Source organism: Tenrec ecaudatus, chromosome 6 (genome assembly GCF_050624435.1).
Source record: "Tenrec ecaudatus isolate mTenEca1 chromosome 6, mTenEca1.hap1, whole genome shotgun sequence".
Classification (NCBI taxonomy): domain Eukaryota; kingdom Metazoa; phylum Chordata; class Mammalia; order Afrosoricida; family Tenrecidae; genus Tenrec; species Tenrec ecaudatus.
This window is the reverse complement of record NC_134535.1, coordinates 135693885-135718610: the sequence shown is the minus strand read 5'-3', so window position 1 is coordinate 135718610 and position 24726 is coordinate 135693885. Positions and strand designations below refer to the sequence as shown.

Below are 24726 nucleotides of genomic sequence, written 5' to 3'. Positions count from 1 at the left end.
GCCCACCTTCCCGGAGGCCCCGCGCGTGGAGCGCAAAGGCCGGGTGCTTGATTGCGGGGCGGGGCCGCTGCAGCCTGCGCTCTCTGGCAATAAGAGCAGTCCTGGGCTTCCCGGTCCCGGGAAGTGACCCTGGGGAAGAAGGTAAGTTTGCACACTCCAGGATCAGAGTGCAGACATGGCACAACCCCGTCGTGTCCCGGACACCGCTGGACCGTGCGCTTCAAACGCGCGCTTTTGTCAGCCTGTGTCCCCAGAAGGCTGCATTAAACACGACCCGCGCTGCAAAGAGTAAGCGAGAACGCTGTGCGCAGCTACGTTGGCAGAGAGGGGCGTCATCAACTGCCCCCTAACGGTTTGTGGACGTCCCAAGCATTGGTGATGACCAGATCTCGATAGGATTGTGACGTTATAGAAAGTCTCTTCTTGACGCAATGGCGGAAACAGGCATGGGGGAGCGCGGGCTGGGAGGGGGGAGGGGAGCGCGGTCGGAGGCCCATCTGTGGCCTTGATGGCGCTGTGTGTTGTGTTGGGCAGTGAAACCCAGGAGTGGTGCAGGAGGAAGGTGAGACCGTCTGCCCCCCCACCCCACCCCACCCCCGCCCCAAGAGTCACAGTCTCAAAAGGCCTGAAGGAGTAGTTCCACTCTGCCCTGTAGACTCAAGTCACCATGAGTCAGAATAGGCTCCATGGCGGTCGTTTTTCGTGGTTTTCTTGTTTGCGGGGTGGAGTTGGATTTTTTTTTTTAAGGAGGTGTATGGACTTCGGAGGATGGGTGTCTCAGTCTGCATCCCAACGCTGTTGCACTCTGGGTGCCCTGGGCAGTTTACTGAACTTCTTGCATGTTGCAGTTGCCTGATATATTAAACCCCACCTCACTGCCATCGAGTTAATACTGACTCATAGACACCCGATAGGCAGGGTAGACATGCCCTGTGGGTAGCTGAGACTGTAACTCTAAAGATAACTCTCCATCTTTCTCCCAGTTGATTAAATAGAGTTACCGTTTAGCGTTCTCAAAAATCAGGCCGTGCCCTTTGCCATAAATGGCCTTGTGGGACAGAGTAGAACTGCCACAGGGGCTGGGCAAGGCTGTAATCTAAACAGAATTAGACTGCCACGTCTTTCTCCCGTGAGTCTGGTGGATTCGAGCTGCCCGCCTTTCAGTTAGCAGCCGAGCACTTAAGCACTGTGCCACTAGGGCTCTTTATAGAATTCTCATGAGGGTTAAATGGATATCAAATGCCTGGAACAGAATTCAGACAGCTCTGGAAAATACTGTAGCTCCTCCGGAGTCCCTAATGTACAAACAGTTAACGTGCTCAGCTGTCAAGCTAAGATGGGAAGTGCCAGCCCAGCCAGAAGCACCTGTTGGGAGAAAGCCATTAAAAATCCCCTAACAAGATCACTTGCTCGCTCACTCACTGCCAAGAAGGCTGCTCCAGCTCAAAGTGACCCTACAGGACACAGTAACACAGTAGAACTGCCCACTTTGGATCTCCAAGACTAGATTCTTACTGGAGTCGACAGCCTTATCTTTCTCCCGCCGACAAGTTAGTGGGTTTGAATCGCTGACCTTGTGGTTGGGAGCTTAGTGCATAGCCCACTATGGCGCCAGGCTCCTTCCAATGAAAGAGCCAGTGTGAAAAGCACAATCAGACCCCAAAGTGCTAGGGAAACCTCTCGGTTGAGAAGAGTTCTCCCTACTGGAAGTAAGGCAGAGGAGGGACGGGCACTAAAACAGCACTCACCGAGCCTACCCACAGGTTTACATGGCCTGTGGTGATTTTTTGAAAGACGGAGTCTTACACTCCTACCACGGTGAGTTTATTGCCTTTAACAGTAATGTTAAAGAGACTATGGAAAACCACCACCTTCGGTGGATCTAAAGCCCAAACCAGTCCCGTTACCATTGAGTGGATTCCAATTGATGGCAATTCCATCCGTGTGTAACAGAAGTGTTCTGTAGGGTGCTCCTGCCTATAGCCTTGATTTTTTAATTTTTTAATCGTTTTATTGGGGGCTCATACTTATCACAATCCATACATCCATCCATTGTGTCGAGCACATTTGTGCATTCAGTGCCCTCATCATTCTGAAAACATTTGCTCTCCACTTAAGCCCCTGGCATCAGCTCCTCATTTTCCCCCTCCCTCCCCAATTTCCCCTCCTTGAACCCTTGATAATTTATCAATTATTTTGTCGTATCTTACACTGTCCAATGTCTCTCTTCACCCGCTTTTCTGTTGTCCATCCCCCATATGGAGATCCCTGTAATCGGTTCCCTGGCTATAACCGTTATGGAAGCAGATCACCAGGATTTTGTCCACAGTGCCATTGGGTGGATTCAAACCACCAAGTTTTAGGTCCGTCCCCACCCCACCACATTGAGCCCTCCATCAGCAGCTGTATGAGTCTGAGAGTCTCTGGCTAGCATCGGGCCATGGTATTTCTGGACATAAGGTCCTTATACAGATACGAGGGCCACTGGCTGTGTGTCTCTAGTAAACTCAGCCTCACGCACTCCTCAAAGTACAGACTCCTAAGAGTACAGGTAACATCCTTTTTCCTCCTGAAGCACTTGGGAAGTGGCAAGCCCCACACAGGGATAGAAACAATACCTCCAAACCAACTGACTGCCTTCGGGCCAATTTCAACTCATAGTGACCCTATTCAACAATGTAGAACTGCCCCTTTTGCGTTTCTGAGACTGTGAATCTTTATGGGAGCAGACAACCTCATCTTTCACTCACGGTGCAACTGCTAGGTTTGAACTCTTGACCTTGTGAGGAGCACCCAACACGTCACCCTTGACAACAGTGGTGCTGCTTTGGTATTATCTAAAATATATATATACCTCGCTGCCATCAAGTCGATTGAAACCCAGAGTGACCTTACAGAACAGAGTAGAACCACCCACGTGGGTTTCCAAGACAGTAAATCTTTATCTCTGACAACATTTAAACGCTATGCATAAGGCTTTCAGCGGCTTCTTCCTCTGAAGTGGGCAGCCGATACCTTCTTCATGGTTTGCTCTGAGTCTGGAAGCTCCGCTGAACCCTGTGCCCTTGGGGTGACCCTGCTGGCATTTGACGTACCAGTGACACAGCTGCCAGCATCACAGCCACCACAGCGCAACAAACTAACAGATTTTGAACTTGCTCTGAGGAGTTGTTTTTTCACCTCTAAATTGATCCCGATCCCAAATCGTAGCCTATTGCTTCCCTAACAAAGCATACATTCCTGAGTATGCTCACTGAAATCTGTGTAGCCACAGCAATAAAAGACCAAGCCCACAGAGAGGTAAAGTGCTGGGGGCAGGGCGGGTGCTTCCAGAATGTGTTTAAAACTGACAAGCATGGAGAGTGGGGGTATGTCTGACGTCTGCCTCGTAGGAATCAGCTTCGGCCTGATCTTAATTCCTGACTGTCGAAAGCTGCTGACGCCGCTAGCTTCCCCCTATTCCTTTACGGGGGACCTGGAAAGACCTGGTGGCGGAGATCCTGGGAGTCAGTGCAGACATTGTATGGAGAGAGGACAGCAGAGGATCTGGAAATGAAACACCAATAGAGTTTTTTAATAAAGCATTTTATTGGGGGCTCGGATAGCTCTTGTAACAATCCATAAATCAGTTATATCAAGCACTTTTGTACATATGTTGCCAACATCATTTGCAAGACATTTCTTTCTACTTGAGCCCTTGATATCACTTCTTCTTTTTCCCTCCCTCATCCACAATCCTGCCCTCGTGAACCCTTGATAAATTATCAATTATTATTATTTTCATATCTTACACCATCGGCTGTCTCCCTTCACCCACGTTTCTGTTCTTTGTCCCCCTGCGGGGTGGGTTATATAGTGATCATTATGATGGGTTCCTTGTTTCTCCTCCCATCTTCCCCCTACCCTCATGGTATTGTTCCTGAGGGATCCATCTGTCCTGGATTCTGAGTGTAGAGAGCTCTTATCTGTACCTGTGTACATGCTCCGGTCTAGCCGGATTTGTAAAGCAGAACTGGGGTTATGATAGTAGGGGGGAGCACTAAAGAACTAGAGGAATGTTGTTTCATCGGTGCTATGCTGCACCCTGGCTGACTTGTTCCTTCCTGTGACCCTTCTGGGAGGGGATGTTCAGTGGTCGATAGATAGGCTTTGGGTCTCCACTCCAACCCCCATCATTTTCATCAACATAATTATTTGCTTTGGGTCTTCTGGAACCTGATCCCATCAGCACCCCGTGATCACACAGGCTGCTGTGCTTTTTCCATTTTAGCTGTGTTGCTCCCATGCTAGCTGGCCACTTGTTTAACTTCAAGCCTTTAAAACCCTAGACACTGTATCTTTTAATAGCTGGGCACCATCAGCTTTCTGCAGGAAACAGAAATAGAGTTTATCAATGCTACTGGACAGACAAACTGAAGCACTAATGGCCGCAGATCAAAGACTGCAGCCTTCAGTATGGATTATAACTCAATGTAAAGAAAACCAAAATCCTGAGAAGTGGCCCAAAAGACAACATCACTATAAAGGGGGGAAAGAACGACGTCAAGAATTTAGTTTTATTTGGATTCACAATTAACACACATGGAAACAGTCAATAAATCAAGTGATGTATTTCTTGCACTGGGCAAATCTGCTTCAATAAACCTCTTTGTTACTTCAAGGACCCAAGCCATAGTAGTTTCAACTTCATCGTACATACGTAAAAGCTGGACAATGAGTAAGGAAGATCAGAAAAGAATTGATACATTTGGATTTGGGTATTGGCAAAAATCCTGACTATACCTTAAAGTGCCAGCAATATGAAACGAACAAATCTGCCTTGTAAGTACAGTTGCAATGCTCCTTAGAAGTGAAAATGGACAGACTATGTCTCTTGTACTTTGGACTTGTTATCAGGAGGGACAAGTCCCTGGAGCACATTTTACTAGTTCTGGTTTTGTGCCAGCTTGGCAGTATAAGGATGCTTAGTGGTTTGGCAGGTAAGACCTTGGAATCTCTCATGATGAAATCTCCTTGGAGATATAGCCTGCTTCTAACATAAGTGAGCACTGTGGAAAAGCCTGCTTGCTCTTTGCTGAGTCTGGATCCTGCTTCTAGCTCATCGCCTAACCACCAGTTCTTTGGACTTGAGCCTGTGGCCTGCTGTATTGGTGGCTGATCGAGCTAGCTTCCTTGGAAATGTTTACCACTCCTGACTCTAATTCATACTGCCAGCCCCCAAAAGATTAGTTCAATGTCCCCCTCTTCAAACCCCTCCAATAGTTCTTCCTGGCTTATCAAATTAGATTCAAACTTCTTAGCCTGATTCAAGACCCTCTACACGCTGAGCCCCACTATCCATATGCCTTACTACTGGCTTCCTTGTGTCAATGGAAGCCAGACGGTGAAGACCTTTAAGCCTTGTCTTTTCCAGCCATGTCGTGAAATTTGTTCTTCTCCAACTATGGATTGTCCTTTACTCCAACCTTTTTGAATGTTTCTCCCACTGTCCTCCCCCCATCCTCAAAAACAGTGATTTCACAAACCCTCTGTATTTACTCAATTACCTCAATTAAACAGAATGCTTCTTTTGAATACAAGAGCTTTATTCATCATTGAGTCTAATATAGTCACACGGAGAAAAAATACTTACTGAATAGTAATAACAACAATTGCTTTTTAAGAAATGTAGGTTCTGAAAATATTAAATTAGAAACAGGGTTGATATTCATCCAGTAGACTGGCCTGGTCTCTCTTCCCCTGGGAGCACTTGGAGTCCAAAATCTCCCAACTAAAGAGTTAATACCTTGCATAGCATGGTGCATCCAGGACTCTGCTCCAGCCAGGAGTCCAGGGTCCACTGGTAGGAGTACCCATTCCAACTGATCAGGACCTGTGTCATTTCATTATTAAATATTTTTATAATTACCCCCAGGTTATAAATAAAGTTTAATAATACAGAATGAAATATATGTTTCTCCTCATTGCAAAATTCCATAGATGAATCATCAGATCCAGAGATCATAGAAAAGGAAGATGTCATTGTCTCTGTAGGTTGAGAATACATCCACTAGGATTCCTTCTTCATGTAGACCAGAAGATAGGCAATTTCTCTCCTGGAAAATGAAAGATACAGCCATCAGCTTTAGCAGAAGTAAAGCATTTCTAGCCAAATGCTGCATCGATTCCCGATAGCACCAGCACGAGAAACTTCTAGGTGGCTGTGTCAAGCCTTCCTACCTCCATCGTGTGAGAGAGCAATCTGAGAAAAGAATCCCTGCGTTTCTGTTAGCTTCCCTCGAAACTAGGGAGGGCCAAAGGATGCGTCAAACCTGGCCCGCCACCTGTGTTTGTCGATGAAATCTTACCAGAACACAGCCCTGCACTTTATTTGACATGTTGTCTACGGGTGCTATTGGGCTACAGGGACAGTAGGTACAACAAAACCTAAAGTAGTCACAAATGTCAGCTCTTGGTATGTGGAGTCAGGAGTTCAAACCACAGCGCACACTGGGTGTCGTCTGTAAACTCAAATGACTGGTCTGCAATCATCTTTTTTTTAATGAAGCAATATTCCTTACACATGCTTGTTTTTTTTTTAGCTCTCTGGCCCTTGAGAGTTTGCCAATCCCTGATCAAAATCATGGAGGGAAAACCAACCAGGAAATGACAAAACCCGAGCATCTAAGGGAGATGTTCTCAAGAAAGGGAAGAGGAAGGATGCGTGGAATGTTAGAAGAGGATTCCACACAAAACGTAATTCGTTATTCTGCAAACTATCAGGCCTACTTTTGCAACTGAAAATCAGCTAGAATATTCCTTTTGGGATACAATCATCCCTATCCCGAAATTTCTACAGAAAATAAGAAAAAGCCCTCTTTGCTTTAACTTCATCTAGGTTTTTCTAAGCATCCCTCTGGTGTTGATGATGATGATGTTAGCGTTGTTGTTGTCCGCTGCCATCAAGTGACCCCTGACTTGAGACAGTCACAGGTACAACGGAGTGCCCTGCACTGTCCCCTGGGGACTTGTGGCTTGGTCTGCTGTGATCATTGGCTAAGTGTCAGATGTAGATGCCATGCTTCTCGTCCGAGCCTGTCTTTGCCAGAAGTTCCCTGAAACCTCTTCAACATCGTAGCAACACACGCGCTTTCACTGATAGCTGGTGACTGGTGGTGGCTCCTTAGTGCATTAACTGGGAATCAAACCCAGGTCTCCACCCAGGAAGGTGGAAGCCCTTCCATTGAACCACCATTGCCCACTTCCCCTCTAGTTACTGGTGTGTTTTTTTTATGCAATAAGTACTTAACAAATGTAACCAAAAGGTTGGCCATTTGAAACCACCAACTGCTCCATGGGAGAAAAATGAAGCTTTTACTCCTGTAAAGATTTAGTGTCTTGGAAACTCGAAGGGGCAGTTCTAGACTGTTAGATAGAGACCCTCTGAGCCATAACTGACTGAATAACAGTGAATGAGAAATGTAAGCCGCTGTAGGACCAGGCAAAACCAAACTCACTACCATCGAGTCAGTGCTGACTAAGTGACCTGTGGGTTTCCAAAACTGTAACTTCATGTGAGTAGAAAGCAAGTCTTTCTCCCGCGGAACTGCTGGTGGTTTCAAACTGCTCACCATACGGATAGCAGCCCAATAAGTAACCACTACACTACTGGGCTCCTGTACCGGGCAAAGGGGATAGAAAAACAAAAAGCACAATCTGAACAGTTAGTCACTGCAGAGTCATCAGCAGGTAAGTGATCACTAGGCCCATGAGAATTTCAACGATCTTGAGCAACCCCGGGTCAGTTCAGCAGATCGCGGCCCCCAGACACTCTTACCAGCGGTAGTGACGATCCCCATAGGTACACTGGATGTCCTCCCAGGTCACCTGGAAGGACATAAGCAGATAAAGTCCAGCAGCCAGCCAACCATTTGCCTTCCCTCGCTCTTCCAGACAAACGCACCCTCTTACTCACTGCCTTCGAGCTGACTCCCAACTCAGAGTGGCCTGCTGTCCCTCAGAGTGGTAGAACTGTCCCTCAGAGTGGCCTGCTGTCCCTCAGAGTGGTAGAACTGTAAGCGGCCTCTGATAGCACTGGGTACCAGAGGGCAGACTTCCGAATAAAAGGCTGTAAACCCACAATAGCGCCCACGCTCATAGGACAGATCACATTGTGTCTTGACGTCAAGGACCCATGCAGTCCTGAGCTCAGAATGTATTAAACCATAAACCAGTTGTCAGCAGTCCGCTCTGACCTCTGAGTGATCATCCCTCGGAGTGGACCCCAACCTCCACATTTAGAGTTAGCAGCTGGGCACATTAACCACCCAAGGACTCTGTGTTAGTTAAGGTTTATTGTGCCAACCTGGCCGATGAACACATGTGGGATTAATTGAAAGACGGAGAGGTAAATGGCTCGGCCAGCCTTGTCTGTCTTGTCTCTTGTTCTCTGATGGCCGGACCAGCATGTGGCTGCCTCAGCCAGCTCTCTGCCTCAGCTGGCAAGGCTCACTTCCTGAGAGACATCCCCGAGGAGAAGCCACATGGACCTACCCTGATGCAGCCCTGGGTGCTGGAGAACCCGAGTGGAAACCCCCTGCCAGCACTGAGATGCTTACACGCTCACTGATTTGCCTTTCCTCCTGCAGTCAGCATCACTGCGTGTGTTTTGTGAGTTTGAGGAGGACTTTGTAGATTGGTATCGGACATATGGGCTAATGTCAGACTTATGGGCTTGGACAACACTGGGTTGGGATGCTTTCTTAATGTACACTTACCCTATATAAAACTCTTATAGCATATGAGTGTCTATGAATTTTGTTTCTCGAATTTACCCAGACTAACAGAGACTCCCAGAATTTATTAGAGGTAGCTAATCCCGGACAAGAGTCCAGGGCTACAAGGCAATCCCCAGATGGATGTTTCTTACCGGACAGACACTGGAGTCATTGAAGCAAAACCATTTGCCATCCACAGAATTCCGGATGTAGGCACAGTAATGCCCAAAGTCTGACATTCCCGTGTGGGCAATCACAGCAAAGAGCTCATACTGGCCCTCCAGCTGGAAGGAGACAAGGCACAACATGACTCACCCAACCTCAGGTAAGGCGTTATTTCATTACACACACACACACTGAGCATCTACTGTAACGCCAGGCACTGGTGGCTTCAAAAGCACTTAACCTCAGTGACCTCACAGCTAATTAAAGGGCAAATTTAAACAGCAAAATTGGGAAGACTCCATTCTCCCTGCTACATGCCCCACTCCTCTAAAAAAAGAGAGAGTAGCAGCAACCAGCTGGGGAAAGACTGAGCTGGTCTCCCCAGAGACGATATGCTAGAATGGATCTTGTAGGCTGTACGGCATTGGCAGAGAAGCTGAGAGGAAGGGCACGCCTGCATGTGGGCTGAGAACTTGCAAAGGCTCCTCAGCAAAGCAGAGCAGAGCATCTTGAAGCATCCTGAAGCAGGGAAGGGCTGAGGCTACAAAGCCCAAGGCCAAAGTGGAAGGAAGTCTGTCCTGTGAGTCTTGCAGATCCATTATAAGTGAAGGAGCAACACCATCCAATTTGCTTTAGAAACACACTTAAATAAGAAGCCAAGGAGATAAATTAGTGTGGTAGTTATATAATTTCATGTCAACTTGATAAATAAATGTAGGAGTGACGTCTAGCCTGTCAATCAGGTCACAGTCCAATTGGCACCTCCTGGTGGGCATGGCCTTCGCATGAGGATTCTGGGAACTTCCTCTCTGTCTCCCTGAATGTGGGCCACACTCTGTTCACCTTCCTGCTGTTAAGACACTCGGAGAGTTGGAGGAGCCACATGGAGACCCACACCAGCGCTGAAATGCTTCCAACACCACTGGATCCACAAGAGTTTCCACCCACTGGCCTGTGATCTTCCTGCATTCAGCATCATTGCATGTGTTACGTGAGTCTGAAGAGGAATTTATGGACTAGTATCAGACAGATGGGCTAATATCAGACTTATAGGCTTGAGCTGGACTGGGTTTGGATGTTTTCTCAATATACAATTGCTCTTTGATATAAAGCTCTCTCTTACACACATATGAGTGTCTCTGGATTTGTTTCTCTAGTCAACCTGGACTAACACAAATAGGGTCCCTCAAGAAAGAAATGGTAGGAGCTTGAATAATTAGGGTCAGAAGCAGCTATCGTGATCTTCTTGTTCAGTAATCTTCCATCTGCCTGCAAATGACCCTGCTTCCTGGAATTTGCCAAAACACCACAAATATATCCGAAGACTAACTCCTTGATCAGTCCCTGCTAGTCTGTTCAGAGAAAACCTTTTACCTCGAGTGAGAGGCCCCTCAGGTTGCCTGTCTCCCATAGCTGAGTCTCTCATCTTGGCTCTCCTGCATCTCTGAGTCCCACATTCCGTATTCTAGCAAGTTCCCTAGCAGCACTTGCTGTGCATTTAAACAAAATCCTTTACATGAATTCTTTCACTTACTACAGCCACCCTATGATGTAGGTGTGGCATTAATGATAGACCCTGTTTTATGGAGGCAAACTTTGAACTCAGGGAAGTAAGGTAATTTTCCCAAGGCAAAGTGATAGGCAAAACTAATCCAACCAATCTTTCTGCGGCTCCAGTGATTGCAATTCGTAAGGATCCTCAGGGACAGGGTTGAACTGGGTTTAGAAGGCTGTCACGTTAGGTCGGGAAGCAGCGTGCAGATGGTTCTCCAGCAAGTCAGTGGTGGGGTCGAGTGACCAGTGTTTAAGCTAGCAGCCGAGTGCTTAACCATTGCGCCACCAGGGCAAAAAGCTGCAAGATTTAAGCCCAGGCTGACCTGGCTTCAGAGCTCAAGCGCTTGACACCTGTGCTGCACAGAACGTTGGAAAGGAGGGGACCGATTCCGTGCAACATTGGACAGGAGTCACTAACTGTGCTTCATAGCTGGTTGCATGGGGTGGGGGGAATAGGAGAAGTTAAGGGAGACTCCCAGAGTTCTAGCTTGGAAATCAAGAAGATCTTAATAGCACGAAGTTAAATATGAAAGAGTTGGCCGGGGAATAGCCTGAGAATGAAGTACAAGTATTCCATTGGGGACTGTGTGAAAGCTGGGTGCTGACATTCTCTAAGGAAGGGGGTGTCCGTACTGTGGGCCTAGGGCTCAAGAAAAAAGCCTAGGCAAGAGATGAGGACTTGGGAGTCAACAAGCCAACCCATGAAATAGAACAGACATCCCCATAACAGACCTAGACACATGGAAACACAGCCTTTCCTAAACATCGCATGTCAAACCTATGGAGAAGAAATAATTCAGTTCAATGTGTTCTCAAGACAACTAAATTCAACTCGACTCTGACTTAGCTTGGCCCACTGACCTAGCTATTTTCTTACTAACCCCAAAGTGGGCACAGTCTACTTTAATAAAGTTTATTTGTTCCTATCGGGGTGTATCTCAGAGGTGTGATGTCATTGAAGGTCACCCTCTTGAAGCTGTGCAATATGCTTTTCTGGTTTTGGGTATATGAATCCCAGGATTGATGGATGTTGAGGGACAGCAAGTAGAATAAGGGTTTTAGGGGTAGGGAGGTGCCATGGGCGGGAGGGTGGGGGCGGTTAAAAGAGAAATGATGTTGAAGAGCCCATGTAGAAAAAGAATGGGAACTGATTGGGGTAGCAATTGTACAATTCTACTTGACGTGATTGATCTATGGAATTATATGAAAAATGTATTAAATCCCAATTAATAATAATTTGAAAAAGAAAGAAAATTTAGCTAGTGCTCTACCTGGAACCCAAAATACTGTGTCTGTCTGTATTTGTCAGGACCGAACGTTATCACAGAAGGGAGGGCTGAAGGCATCTAAGGGCAGGCCAGCACACAGACATAAAATCTCGGGGGCCCAGAGAAAGAGAAAGGTAACCCCAGCTAGTAAATCATAACAGCTCATCATCATTTCTCAGAGCACACAGCTTCCCATGTTTAAAAGGTCAGGTTTGTTGACGGTAGGAGTATGGTTCTATGCATCCTGCACCAAGCAGTGGGTGAGTTTGCCTCTGTCTATTTGAGCCTGGCACGCCCTGAGGAGCAGTGGCTTCCACACAAGGACCAGTGGAGAGCCTGGGACACCTCACCTGGTCCTCCGCATTGCAGAGGTCTTGCCTGGCCGCAAGCACCTGTGTGAAATCCAGGCTCTGCGGGAATCGCAGTGCGTGGTAAACCTTTTCCGTCTTCGTGTTCCTGATGGAAAACCGCATGAGGTGGATGGTCAGGGTCTGGGGCAAATACTTCAGCGTCCAGACCTGGAAGGCAAAGGCACGGCGGCGATGAAGTCCGGAGGCCGGGAAGTGGGAAGTTCACAGAAATGCCGGGCGGTACAGCGCTTCTTCCCAAAGAGGGGGGACAACTGGAAGTGCCGAGCAGGCCGCCCTTTGTGCCAGTGCGGTGCTCCCCCAAGAACGAGCAGACGGACCATAGGACCCCCAGCAGCTGAAGCCGCAAACAGCCATGGGGGCTGCATGGTCTTTCCTTATACCTCATGAAAATCCATAAATAAGCACACGCTTTCGGGAAATCCCCGGGTGGCGTAAACGGGGTCCCGCTGCGCATCAAAAGGCACCCAGAGGTGCCTCGGGAGAAAGGCCCAGAAAATTGAGCCATTGGACCCCCGCGGAGCAGAGCCGTCCTGGGGTACATGGGTCGCCCCCCGCAGGGTCAACTTGGCCCTCCTCGACCGACCAACCAACCGTCGGAGGCCTGTGGGTTTCAGCGACGAGGTCTGGCCTCCCCCCTCCTCCCGTGCAGTGGCTCGGGAAGGACCCAGACTAAGGAAGGAGCTGGGGGCGCGCGGAGTACCTGTCTGCAGCGGGTCTTCGTCCCGCAGTGCTCGCAGAAGCACCTGCAGCCGTCGGCCAGCTCCGTGGGCTGGAAGAAACAGCGCAGGGCGGCCTCCTGCGCCCAGAGCAGGGTTGGTGACCCCACCCCAGGTACCAGCCTCCCCCCTCCTCTGTGATGGAGAAGACAGCTCCGGTTCTCGCCACTCCCCCTCCTCCCCACCCCCCACCCCCTTCGCATCCGGCCAGTGCACCAAGGCGCTTGGTGAGATCTAAAAAAGTATTTATGGGTGAAAGAAAAAAATAAAGCCACTGCCTGCCTCCTCTTGACTCGATGTAGGGTGTCTGAGGCCATAAATCTCTGTGGAAGCAGACAGCCTCATCTTACTTCAATGGAGCTGCTGGTGGGTTTGAACTGCCAATCTGATACAAAACTGCCAGCATGCCAGTTGGGGACACTTGTCGAGGGAGCAGCAGTGTGAAGAAAGGGGAACCAGAAGGAAATATACCCGTATAGACTCGGGTTTAAACCGAGATTTTTCAGCACCTTCTTTATTCAGTTTTTGTGGTAACTTCCCGTGCCTCAGCCGATATTCGGGTTGGCTTATATTTGAGTATATATGGTATATGTATGTGTACACACACACACACACACACACACATACATTCAAGGGGCTTCACAAAGTCCATGGAAAAATGGAATGAAAATATAAAAGAATTTCTCCATGAAACTTTTTAATCCCGACACTCACATACACGCATATATAAACATACACACATACTTGCTAAATTAAAGGAGAACTTAGCTACAGCCATGTAGCTAAGAGCAGCCCATTGCTGCTATCACGCTGATTCTGACTCGGGGTGCCCATGTGTTACAGAGTCCACGTGGTCTCCGGGGCTCTGCTCTTTACTGAAACGGAGGGCCAGGCCTTTTCTCCGTGGCGCTGCTGAGGGGCTTTGAACCCAGGGGTCTTTTTAAAAGCCAAAGAAGCAAGGGGGCAGTGGCCACATGAGGTTGCAGGGGACCAAATTCACCAAGAGAAAACTCTTACGAGCGTTTTCAGGGGCTTTGAGTCGACATCGAAAAGGGAGACGGAGAGGGTCAGCATGTTACTGTTTCTGCTTCGCTCCATGGAGCACTCGAGACAGAACAAGGAGTCCCTCAGCTGGATCATGTACATGGCCTGCAGCTTCTCCGCCTGTAAGAGGGCCAGAGGGGGAGCTAAGACAAACACCGCAGCTGCAAGCCAGGAGGTGCACCCACCACACAGCTATCCTGCCCACGAAGGTGCAAGAAGAATGACGCATCATACTATCACGGAACAGCAATAAGCATTTTCCGGGGGCTATCTCTTTTCATCCTCCCTCTGCACTTCATGAACGCTAATAGAATTGGATGACATGAGCAGCCTCTTAAGCTTCTGAGCTCTCTTCTCTGGTCTCTTACCAAGTCCGCATCAGTGATTTGGTTCTTAATCAGATTCCACATTGTGAGATAGAGTTGAGCAGCATCGTGCTGGACAAATACTGGCCAGAGAGAAAAGCCACAGCCGATTAGTGAAGCATCCAGCCACCCTTCCCCCACTCCTGCGCCCTAGCCATCTAGATGCAAATGTACAGCCATTAAGGCCTTCTCCGCCCCCTAGGGGGCTCAGTTTCTACTACATGGTAAGAGCTCAAACATGGAAAGCACACTTGGCATTGGTCCTTTGAAACTCCTTTTACCATCTGAGCTTCCATCCCACACACTCGTATCCTCGGACTGCGCACCACATGTCCCTCCGCCTTTGCTTACAACCCAACCCCACCGGCCTCACTGGCTGGACCCAGCTACATGGAACCAACAGCCAATAGTAGATTTCTTCTGCACCGAACCTAATCCATTATTATAACTCTGATCTTGACCAGCCACGCATTTACCTGCCTTTTGTACGTGATGTTAGCCACCTCCTCCCTACAACCCTATTGCTAGCGTCTAGCAGTTGTCCCAGTGCTGATATCTGATCCGGGTTGGCCACAAAAACAGTGTCTGGGTGAGTAAGAAAGGAAAAGACTGTCTCAGTGTCCCAGATGATAGCTAAGAGGGGCGCAAGGAGCTCCAAGCCATCGTCCATTATGCCCTTGTATACACTAGCACTGGACTACAGAGGCCATTCCATTTACAATGGCATCAAAAGAATCAAAAACGTAGGAACACACACAATTCAAGGAGCAGTAGACATGTGTAAGGAAAGCTACAACAGTCTTCAAAAGGAGTCACAGACATAGCTGAGTGGAACGACCTTTGGCGCCAATAGTTCCTAAGGTGTAGTATTGTTAAGACAGTGTGCAGGGAGGGTGGGGGGAGGGAAATGAGGAGCTGTTTGCAGGAGGCAGACGGAAAGTGAGTTGTGAGAAGATGAGGGTAACGAATGCGTAAGTGTGCTTTACACAATGGATGGATGTGTGGATTGTGATAAGAGCTGTAGGAGCCCCAATAAAATGATTTTTAAAATGAGAGAGTATGCTGCCGTGGCGTGCGATGTGTGATGCGGCGGCTCTCCTAGCCACAGTCTTTGCAATTCCCACCACACAGCTTTGTCCCGGTGGGGGGGGGGGGTCTGGATAAGAGAAGGTGAGAGAAGCTACTGCTATAATTATATGCTTCCCTTGTGAATGATCATTAGCAGTGTTCATTTGGGATTGAAAATCTAACAAGAGGACTGGTCAGTTTTGCCATCCTGCTGAGTTTTTTAATGAACCATCTCTGAAACCCAAAGGGGTGGAGATCTCACTAGGATCAAGAATAAAAGGCCAGGAGTGGTGCACATCTTTTGGACCCCAAGATCCCTGTACATTGAACCTCCTTGATCCAAGGACAGAAAGCTGTGGTACCAGAGTGACGGCAGAGAAGCAGCAGAACCAAAGGCTGAGACCCTGTTTGGGGCTCCCTGGCTCATGGAAGAGTAAAGCCGAGTGCCTTCAAGCAAGAGGCTTGCATTGCAAGTGAGGTGCCTCCAGGCACTGAATTGGGAAGCTAAGGTTGCTGACCCACAGAGCTTCAGACTGGGGCTTGGCGTGGAGTGCAGTTCCCTGTTGGGCATCTGTCAGCAGTGGTGTAAGCTTTGTAACATTGCCGAAGCAGGGCAGAGCCTAGGCCACAGGACCAAGGGCTAGAGAGAGGCCTGCCTAAGGACACAGCTGGAAAGAGCCTGGCCTGACCAGAGAACTGTGTCCTAAGCATTTCTAGTCCTGAATTGTAACCTGTTAACTTCCCTGGAATAGCCCATAATCGTATTATCTATGAGTTCTATGTGGTCGTTGCAACGAATTACTGAATCCAACTGAGAAGTAGAGCGTGCTGTGGGAGGGAAGGTGGGAAGGTGAAGGCAGTCTGACCTCAGCCTGAGAGGAATTGGCCTTAGGAAGCTGATGCTGATGAAGGTGACCTTCCCTCCCCCTTGTGAAGTCAGGAACTCAGGTGACGGAACCTCCACAGCGTGTTTCAGAGCTGACGTGCTCCTTAGAAGGAGCCACACAGGGAAAGTGCATTCCCTATCAAAATCTCAGATGGCTTTTTTTTGAGGGAGGGGGCAGAAATGGGTGAATCTACACTTTGTGTGGGAATACAAAGGGCCTAGAATAGACAAAGCAATTCTGAAAAAGGGAAAACAAAGTTGGAGGATTCACACTTCCCGGTTTCAAACCTTTTCTACAAAGCTACCTCTATCAAGACAGCCTGGTGCTGGCGTAAAGACAGACATAAACGTCGATGAGCTAGAATTGGGAATCCAGAAATAAACGCTTATGCTTCCAGTCCATTCATTTTTCAACAAGGGTGCCTATATAATTCAATGGGAAAGATCATTCTTTTCTGAAAATTGTGCTAGAACAAATGAATGTCCCTCACAAAAGGATGAAGTTAGACCCCTACCTCACACCATACCCCCAAATTAACTCAAATGTAAGAGCTAAACCTACAGAATTGAAACAAGAGAAAGGATAAGGAATGGCCGCAGGGATTCTTCTGGGAATAATAAAAATGTTGTCAAATTAGATCCGTGTTTCCCAAAGTGAGCCACACCTCCCTGCTGAGTGGTGCTGGAACAATCCAGAGGAGCAGATATCTACACTTTATCCTGGGTTATGGGCTATAGTACAAAAGTCTTTCCTTGCCGGAGGGGCGCTGAGTTTTGGTTTTTGTTTGTTCTCTGAAAAGTGGGCAGTGGACCAAATACGTCTGGGGTCTTAGGAATTAGACTGCGATGAGTGATGCGCTCTCCAACTAAAGCAACGATAATAAGCTCATCCACGTACAAATTCGTTTTTGTTCTATGGTTTCTCCTTTCTGTTCCTTCATTCTGTTTGTCTTGAGATTCTTTACATGTGGCTGAACTGCCTTTCAGAATATTCTCAGGCTGGCTTACGCTCCTGAGAGCCAACAACATATGAGTATGAGACTAGTATGTGGGTTGATAGCATCCATTCTGCAACTTGGAAAAATGGTGAGACGTGTCGCTTCTCCCCCCCCCCCCGATTTTCACAAATGCCCTCCAATACAGAAGTCTACAGTCTACCTAATGTCCTCTGATTTACTCCCTGCCCATGAACACCCCTCCTGCCCTCCTCTCTGGGCCGGGCTTACAGGGCACTTTGCATTCCTGGAGGCAGTAGGCGAGCTGCAGGGGCTGTACGGCTTTCCTGCGGCTGTCCTGCATCTTCTCCAGCAGCAACAGCAACTGGCAGGGCAGACTTCTCTTCTGGGCCTCGACTTCCCTGGGCACTGTTATCCTGACAAAGGAAAACAGCAGTTACAAGGGGTGGGGCAAGCGAATGAGGAAATCTCTGGCTTCAGGGTACAGGGTGATGGAGAAACTTGGAAATGGCTAGCCATGGTGGTTACACAACACAATGAGCAGAATGTGTGCCATTGGAATGGACGTGTCAAATGCCACGTGTTGTTAGATAGAGTTTTGCCAATAAAAAGAAATGTATTACGCCAGAACCCCCTTAGACCCTTGGGAAGAGTTTTAAAATCCCCATGCCCACGTCATTCCCCAGAGGAGTTAAATCGGAATTCCTAGGCACGGGGCCCAGTTATCAGAATGATCACATTCCTCAACTGGTTCTAGTGGGTACAGCCAAGGTTGAGAACGACTGTGCGGGCGAACTGCTGTGCTAGAGCGAATAGATGTCCACATGCAAGAGGATGAAGTCGCACCCCTGCCTCGCACCACACCCCACCCCCAGATTAGTTCAAATTTAAGAGCCAAAACTACAGGACTGAAACAACAGTGAGAAAGGATGAGGAATGAGTGCTTTTAAAGAGGTTTTGGTGAGGAGAGAGAGGCCTTACCTCATCCACCCAGCCCGATGATCACATTAAAATGAACGGACGAGGGATTGGGTCAAGCAGCAAAATGTACAGGCAAATACAGTTAGAAAGAGGGTCTTTTGGCAAAGCTTCATTAATTATAAGCATCTGTTAGTTTCCATGTCAATGAAGTGGGAAAAGGAGAATGTGCAGGACCTAAGGAATGAGTGGTGAGAAAGGTGTGCACAAACGTGTGGGGTGTGTGTGTGTGTGTGAGAGAGAGAGAGAGAGAATCAATAGAGTCACAGACCTACCATTGACTTATACTCTAATAGTGACCTCGTCCCAGCTCCTTTTCAACCAAACCCAGTTGTCAGTTCTAACTCACGGTAACCCTTCATGCCAGAGAAGAGCTGTGCTCCATTACATTGCTGATGGTTGATTTATTTTTGTAAACTTATTATCATCTTTGTGAGCCTTCTCGGAGAGGGAGGGTATCCCCTCCCCAAACCTGGGTTACCCATCTTAACGAGTCTCAAGATGGCTGTGAGGCCTGTCTTCTGAGGTGACCCTCCAACACAGTAACCCTTTGTATCTCCTAGCTAACACACTATCAATCTTGATGGCACCGTAGAATCACAGTGGGGGAGTGGGGACCCGCAGGGGAACAAAAGCTACCGACGCCTGAGTCCCACCCAGACCAACTGAGAGTGGTCAAATGAGAAAGATATCCAATATCTTTGAGGGGGACCTGGCAAGAGACTGGTTGTTCATTTGCTTGCTTTTTAACTTCCTAGGTGATTCTACCGCGTAGTCAGTTGTATAGCACAGACTCTTCTCTGGCAGGTTTTGAAAGAAAACCATGACCAATCCAAGTCACTCTGGATAATTTAAGATTTGAAAATGTAAACGCATAGATGTTTACTAGCCTCAAAAACAGCCTTACTTCTTCAGTATCTTGGTGAAGTTCACGTTCATTATGAATAGCTGGATCAGGGAGTTGAGGCAGCAAGTCTGTCCGAGGTTATGTAAACCAACCAAGCCTACAGAGGGAAAAGAAAAAATCGTGCTGTGGGCAGGGCCGAGCTGAGAAGCTGTACAAAAACCAAGCGTCTGTTTACTGGAAGTCCACTAAAGGAGGGAAATTCTATCGTAGACTATGGTCAGAGGACAAAGATTTCCCTCAAGGAACTAATTAACAAATTAGAGCAGAGAGATAAGGCAGGAATCTTGGAAAAGTCAAATCATGAAATATAAAGCAGGAACTTTTGAAAAGCTAAATAACAGTCAAGGTCTTCACAGCCTATTAGGAAAAAAGAGGTCAGAAGAAAGTACATGTTTTAAAAAGAAAACATATTATTCTTACAGAAAATAAATGGGAGAACTCTGAATTCACCCTATTCAGATTGTTCCCAGCAGAACCAAGTCGAAAGGGGCATCATGGGGGCTGAGAGGTGAGACCAACTCCCCAGGCTAGTCTACGGCCAGTGTACCCCAGCCCACGCCCACCACTTAACCAGCTGTCCGCAAGCCAATTCCATCGTGTGTCAGTACAGACCTGTGCTCCCCTGGGTGTTTGATGGCTGGCTTCGGGGGAAAGAAGTACATCATCAAGCCTGCCTTCCATCTCTGGGTGAACTCGAACAGCCAACCTTTTGGTTAGCAGCTGAGCACCGAAACGTCTTCACATAGGTGGAGGACCTCTGCAGAAAGCTTAGGGTAAGGTCCAGGACACTAAATGCACCCCTTGGGTCTGGAAGCCGGGAGGAACTCACAATGGTTCTACCCTGTCCTGCTGTGTCGCTGATTCTGATGCACAGCAGCCCCGAAGCAGTTAGGATATCAACCAGCCTCCTCCTTCCCTACCTGGATTTGGGACCAGGGGACCCCACAAGGTGGGCGATTTAAGAGGGAGGTTATTCCGCTCATCTCAGAGGGACCTATGAGAAGGAGAATGGGAAGCGGAGAATCCGAGGAGAGCAGGTAGACACAGGTTTCTGTTTCAGCGTCACCAGGTGCACCTTGCTTACAAGCAGACTAGTGCTCAGGTGTGTCAGCAAAGACAGTCACTCGTGCTAGGCGCTGCTATTCTTTCATTCAATCTTCTCCAGAACCCCAAGTGCTAGGTGCTAGGATTCTCATCCCTGTTTTACAGATTCAGAGATCGGGGTACCAAAGATGAAGAGCCATTAGCCACAAAGATAGGCGTCCTGGCTGCATGTGGGCTACTCGTTGTGCGGCAAACCACAAGTTCAGCAGTTCAAAACCAGCTTCTCCCTGGGAGAAAGTTGAGACTTTCTACTCCTGTAAAGAGTTATGGTCTCAGAAAACCACAGAGGCGGTTCCTCTCTGCCCTCTGAGGTCACTATGAATCAGAATTGACGTGATGGCAGCGAGTTTGGTGAGGTTTAACCACCAAGCGATACTACAGATGAGCAAAGCCATCCAACCAGAGAAACGGGAAGAAGGCATTACCGTGAGGGCTGTCCCAGGCACGGGGGCTGTCTCTTAGCAGCTCCCTCCTCATCTTCATGTCGCGGTCCTCTTCCTTCTTCTCAACAGATTCTTCTGGGGATGGCTGAAACGCAGCCAGGATTGACTGGCAGGTTGGTCTCAGAAACGTGAACACTTTGCCCATTAGTGACGAATCCAAATTCCTCGGGGCTCCCGGCTGCCTGGCCCATCTGCAGTACTGCACCACCTGGAAACAGACCACAGGGAGGCAAGGATAAGAGAAGAGGGGACCCGGATTCATGTGGTCACTTCTGAGTCCAGAGAGCCCAGTGCTAGGGTGAGGTGAACGTTTGAGGGGACTGGCTTACAAAGCCTCCGGCCTGGAAATGGCCACTAGAGCGGTCAGCCCTACCGTTCGTCCCACAGCGTTCCCTTTGATTTTGTTTCTCCAATCACAAGTTCAGCATGGACTGCCACATCCTGACACTGGACTGTCCTCTTCCTCCCAGATGCTCTGCCCTGACAAATGGTGTGACAGCCACCAAGGCGTGTCAAAAACCGGGGTGTCTCCTTGCTGCCCCTCTGTGCCCAACAGTTCGTCAGAACGGCCACTTTGGGGTCTAAAGCTTCTTACAGGCATCTTCCACACGACTCTCCCGCCACACCCTTGACTTCCTGGGACACTCCTACTGACCTCCAAAAACCACGCCAAATCCCTCCTCCATCAAGTCTATTCTGACTCACAGCGACCCTACGCAGAGGGTCTCCCAGGCTGGAATCTTTACTTCCTCAGAGAGACTGATGGGCTTATACCTTGTGGGTAGCAGTCCAAACACTTACCTGGCAGTGCCACTGTGATGGGCGTAGGCCATTAACCATTAGAAAATCAGTCAGCTTGGTCCAAACTAGCAGGCCTGTCCACTCCTGTAAAAGCTGAGACCCACGCTTAGGCATGCAAAGAGGAGTCGTGAATACTCCCCTGAGCCTTTTGAGGTGCAAGCAGTAGGCAGTAGCCCCTTGATGGGGGGGGAGGAGGTGACATTTGAGCAATGCTATGTTTCCCCTGTCCCATTTCCTTATTACTTTGGCAACTGCTTGTTATCTCCAACTAACATTTAAAGAGGGGCCGGAGGGGGAGGGGAATATAAAAACTTTATAAGCCTTATAATCCATAAAACCATAAAGCACTGGTACAATTGGGGTTACCGTGAGTGTCTCCCAGGGACTGACCCTTTAATAAATTCAGTTATTTGTGTTCAGCTCAGAGTGATTATGGATCAGATCCACTTGGTCCAGTGTAAGAATTCACTTTTGGAGGTAACACCACATACCTCCAAAAAAAAACCTACCATTCTAACATAGAGACTGTATAGGAGGGAGTTTCAAAAAGTTCAAAGAAAAATTCCATTATCTTCTCATTCAATTTTTCCATGAATTTTTGAAGTCTCCTTGTACACACATACACATTTATATACACAAAATAACAAGTACACCGCTGTGAAATCAACTCAGAGACTGTAGGTGGTACTTTCGGTTTGGGGGGGTTGTAAATATATGTGTGTGTGTGTTCCGCTGCTAATCTTAACGTCCTCAGCGACTACTTCCTCAGAACTGGACAGCCTCGCCCTTCTGTGTCGTCAGCCTTGTCTGGAAGCTCTACTAGATCTATTCACTCTGGTGACCTAGCTTCCAGTATCACGGCCACACACAAGCCCCCACAGTGTGACAATTTGACAGAAAAGAAGGGCCTGGGGCTCCTGGTGAGGAAGATCAGCCTTCCGAACTGGTTACAACTCAGTGTAAAGACCAAAATCCTCACTAGCAGACCAACAGGTGACAGGTTAAGTGGCGGTTGAAGTTGGTAAGGATTTTGCTATTGTCTCGATCCACAAGCAGCCACCAAGAAATCAGACAATGTGCTGCACTGGGTAAATCTTTAAAGTGTTAGGAACTGGGAGGACATTTTTAGGACTCAAATGTGCCTGTCCCAAGCCATGGTGTTTCTAATCGCTTCATATGCATGTGAAAGTTGGGCATTGGCTAAGGAAACCCAATGAAGAATCGACGCACTTGAATGAAGGTGCCGGTGGCGAGTACTGAAAGTACCACGGACAAATCTGTCTTACGACAAGTAGCCAGAATGCTCCCTAGAAGCGAGGATGGAGAGGCTTCATTTCACAGACGTGGACAGATTATTAGGAGACACCAGTCCGTGGAGAAGGCCCTCATGCTTGGGAAAATGGAGGGGCAGCGACAGAGAGGAAGAGCCTCAATGAGAAAGACTGACACAGTGTGTGATACATGGGTTTGATGTGCCAACATGACCAATGAACATCTGTGGGATTAATTGAAGGGCGGCAAGATAAATGGCTCGGCGAGCCTCTCCTTTCTAGTCTCCTGCTCTTTGATGATTGGACAAGTGTGCAGCTGCCTTGCTAGTTCTGTGCCTCCATTTGCAAGCTACACTACCTGTGGGACACCTAACCTGTGGACTGTGTCGCTGTAATTGGAGGTTGCTTCAAGACCTGCTTCGCCACACCATTGGAATTTACATCTCTTGAGCTGGGGACTGTCAGACCCTGTCATCTGGCTCACTGTTGGTGACCTGCTTGCTGTTTGCTGCCTGTGTCCAGATAGCCTGAATTGCTCTACAGAGGACTACCCGGCGGCCCTCAAGACTTGAAGGACTGCCAGTGTACTAGCTGTCTCACAGGGGTGAGTTGCACTGAGCCATTTGTACTGCTTCATAGATTAACTTTATTTCTTATGTTATCTATATAAATATATATAATTATTAGTGTCCTGGTTTTGTTTCTCTAGAGAACCCTGTCTAACACACAATGGCTGCAGCTATGGCTCAAATATAAGCCTGAGGTTGACGCAGAACGTGACAGTGTTTGGGATATACTTATGATCGCTGTGAGTCAGACCAAGTTGATGGCACCCAAGAACAACAACAACGTGTGTGTGAGAGAGTGTGTGTGTGTGCGCATGCGAGTTAGTGTGTGTGCACATGAGGAAACTTTAAAAAGTCCATGGAAAAGTGGAAGTCATAGATGATGGCATTTTTCCAAGACTTGTTGAAGTTCCAGACTTCAGAATCCCATTGGCTTTTCATTCCAAGAAAGTCTCACAAAGTTTTTCCAGCCCTCTCCTCGATGTCTAAGCGAACCAGGGCGACTGGTAGTCCTGCTGTTGAAGGGCTGGGCTGCGATCCTCAAAAGATTGACCTGCTGAAGCCACCAGCTACACCGGCTGAAGAAAGTTTTGACTCAGCTCGGACTTGATCACTGCCCTCAGGAGAAATCCTCAGACACAGGAAGGGGCTACCAAAAGTTAACGGAAAAAGTTAATTGGCTTTTCCTATTTTTCTACCAATGTTTTGAAGCCTTCTCTTAGAATCACCAGGTTAAAGTGTGCAACATTTAAAGTGGTTGACTTAAAAAAAACCAAACAGCTGTCATCAAGTTGACTACAACTCATGGTCACCCCTGCATGTGAAAGCAGACTTGTCCTCCACAGTGTCCGATGGCTGAGTGTGGGGAAGGAGACTGCCAGACCTGTCCTCCTAGGGGCCTCCGGTGGACATGAGCTACCAATATTTCACACACAATCCTAAGTACTTTGCACCAGTGTGTACTCCGTTGGGGGGTGGAGGAGGCGGGGGTATGAGAGGCCATCAGAACTCAGTGAACAAGTGAAATGAGTTGATTGATATTCAGCAGGATGGAACTCAAGGGAGAAGTGAGTCTATCCCTGGGGTTTGGTTTGGTTTTTGAGGAGAGGTTTGTTTTAAAAGGGGGAACTCTTGAAGGGAAGCAGGAAACTTGTGAAAGCTCTGTGGCTGGGATGGAGAGTGCAAAGTGTAAAGAGATTTGCAATAGTCAGCCCATATCTGCTCCTTGGCTTCAGCTTTGATTTTGATCTACAGAAGGGCAAATGACCAAGTGCCCACTTCAAAGTAATTTCTAAATCCATGGGCCTGTTTCCAGATGCATGACCAAGGGGTAGTTTTGGGTTGCCCACACAAACCTGAGGGAGGTTATTTGGATGAACAAACAGCATCCAAATACCAGTGTCAAACATTCTACCTGGACAATATCGCAGACATTCCATTGAAGTGTAAGGGGCTGCTTTTCACAGAAGACATAAACCAATGAAAATAGTAATGACTGCAAAGAACA

The 24726-nt window shown here is 48.0% G+C and overlaps 1 protein-coding gene and 1 long non-coding RNA gene across 2 annotated transcripts in view; one reads left to right on the top strand and one right to left on the bottom strand.

The window, feature by feature from the left end:
* The first annotated feature begins 10 nt into the window (after positions 1–10).
* LOC142450407 (uncharacterized) lies at positions 11–10039 on the top strand. Its single transcript, XR_012784937.1, has 4 exons — positions 11–141; positions 6582–6735; positions 8956–9081; positions 9665–10039. It is a non-coding gene; the product is annotated as an uncharacterized LOC142450407 (long non-coding RNA).
* Positions 3747–24726, bottom strand: part of USP18 (ubiquitin specific peptidase 18) — a 33435-nt gene continuing 12455 nt past the window's right edge. The window contains exons 2-11 of the mRNA XM_075552291.1: positions 20564–20789; positions 19035–19131; positions 17420–17565; positions 14243–14322; positions 13848–13994; positions 12815–12910; positions 12094–12261; positions 8909–9040; positions 7817–7866; positions 3747–6095 (exon numbers count right to left, since the gene is read on the bottom strand). Of these exons, the coding sequence (XP_075408406.1) occupies positions 6050–6095; positions 7817–7866; positions 8909–9040; positions 12094–12261; positions 12815–12910; positions 13848–13994; positions 14243–14322; positions 17420–17565; positions 19035–19131; positions 20564–20726 (1125 nt within the window). The 5' untranslated portion in view covers positions 20727–20789 and the 3' untranslated portion in view covers positions 3747–6049. The remainder of the gene's footprint in view (positions 6096–7816; positions 7867–8908; positions 9041–12093; positions 12262–12814; positions 12911–13847; positions 13995–14242; positions 14323–17419; positions 17566–19034; positions 19132–20563; positions 20790–24726) is intronic.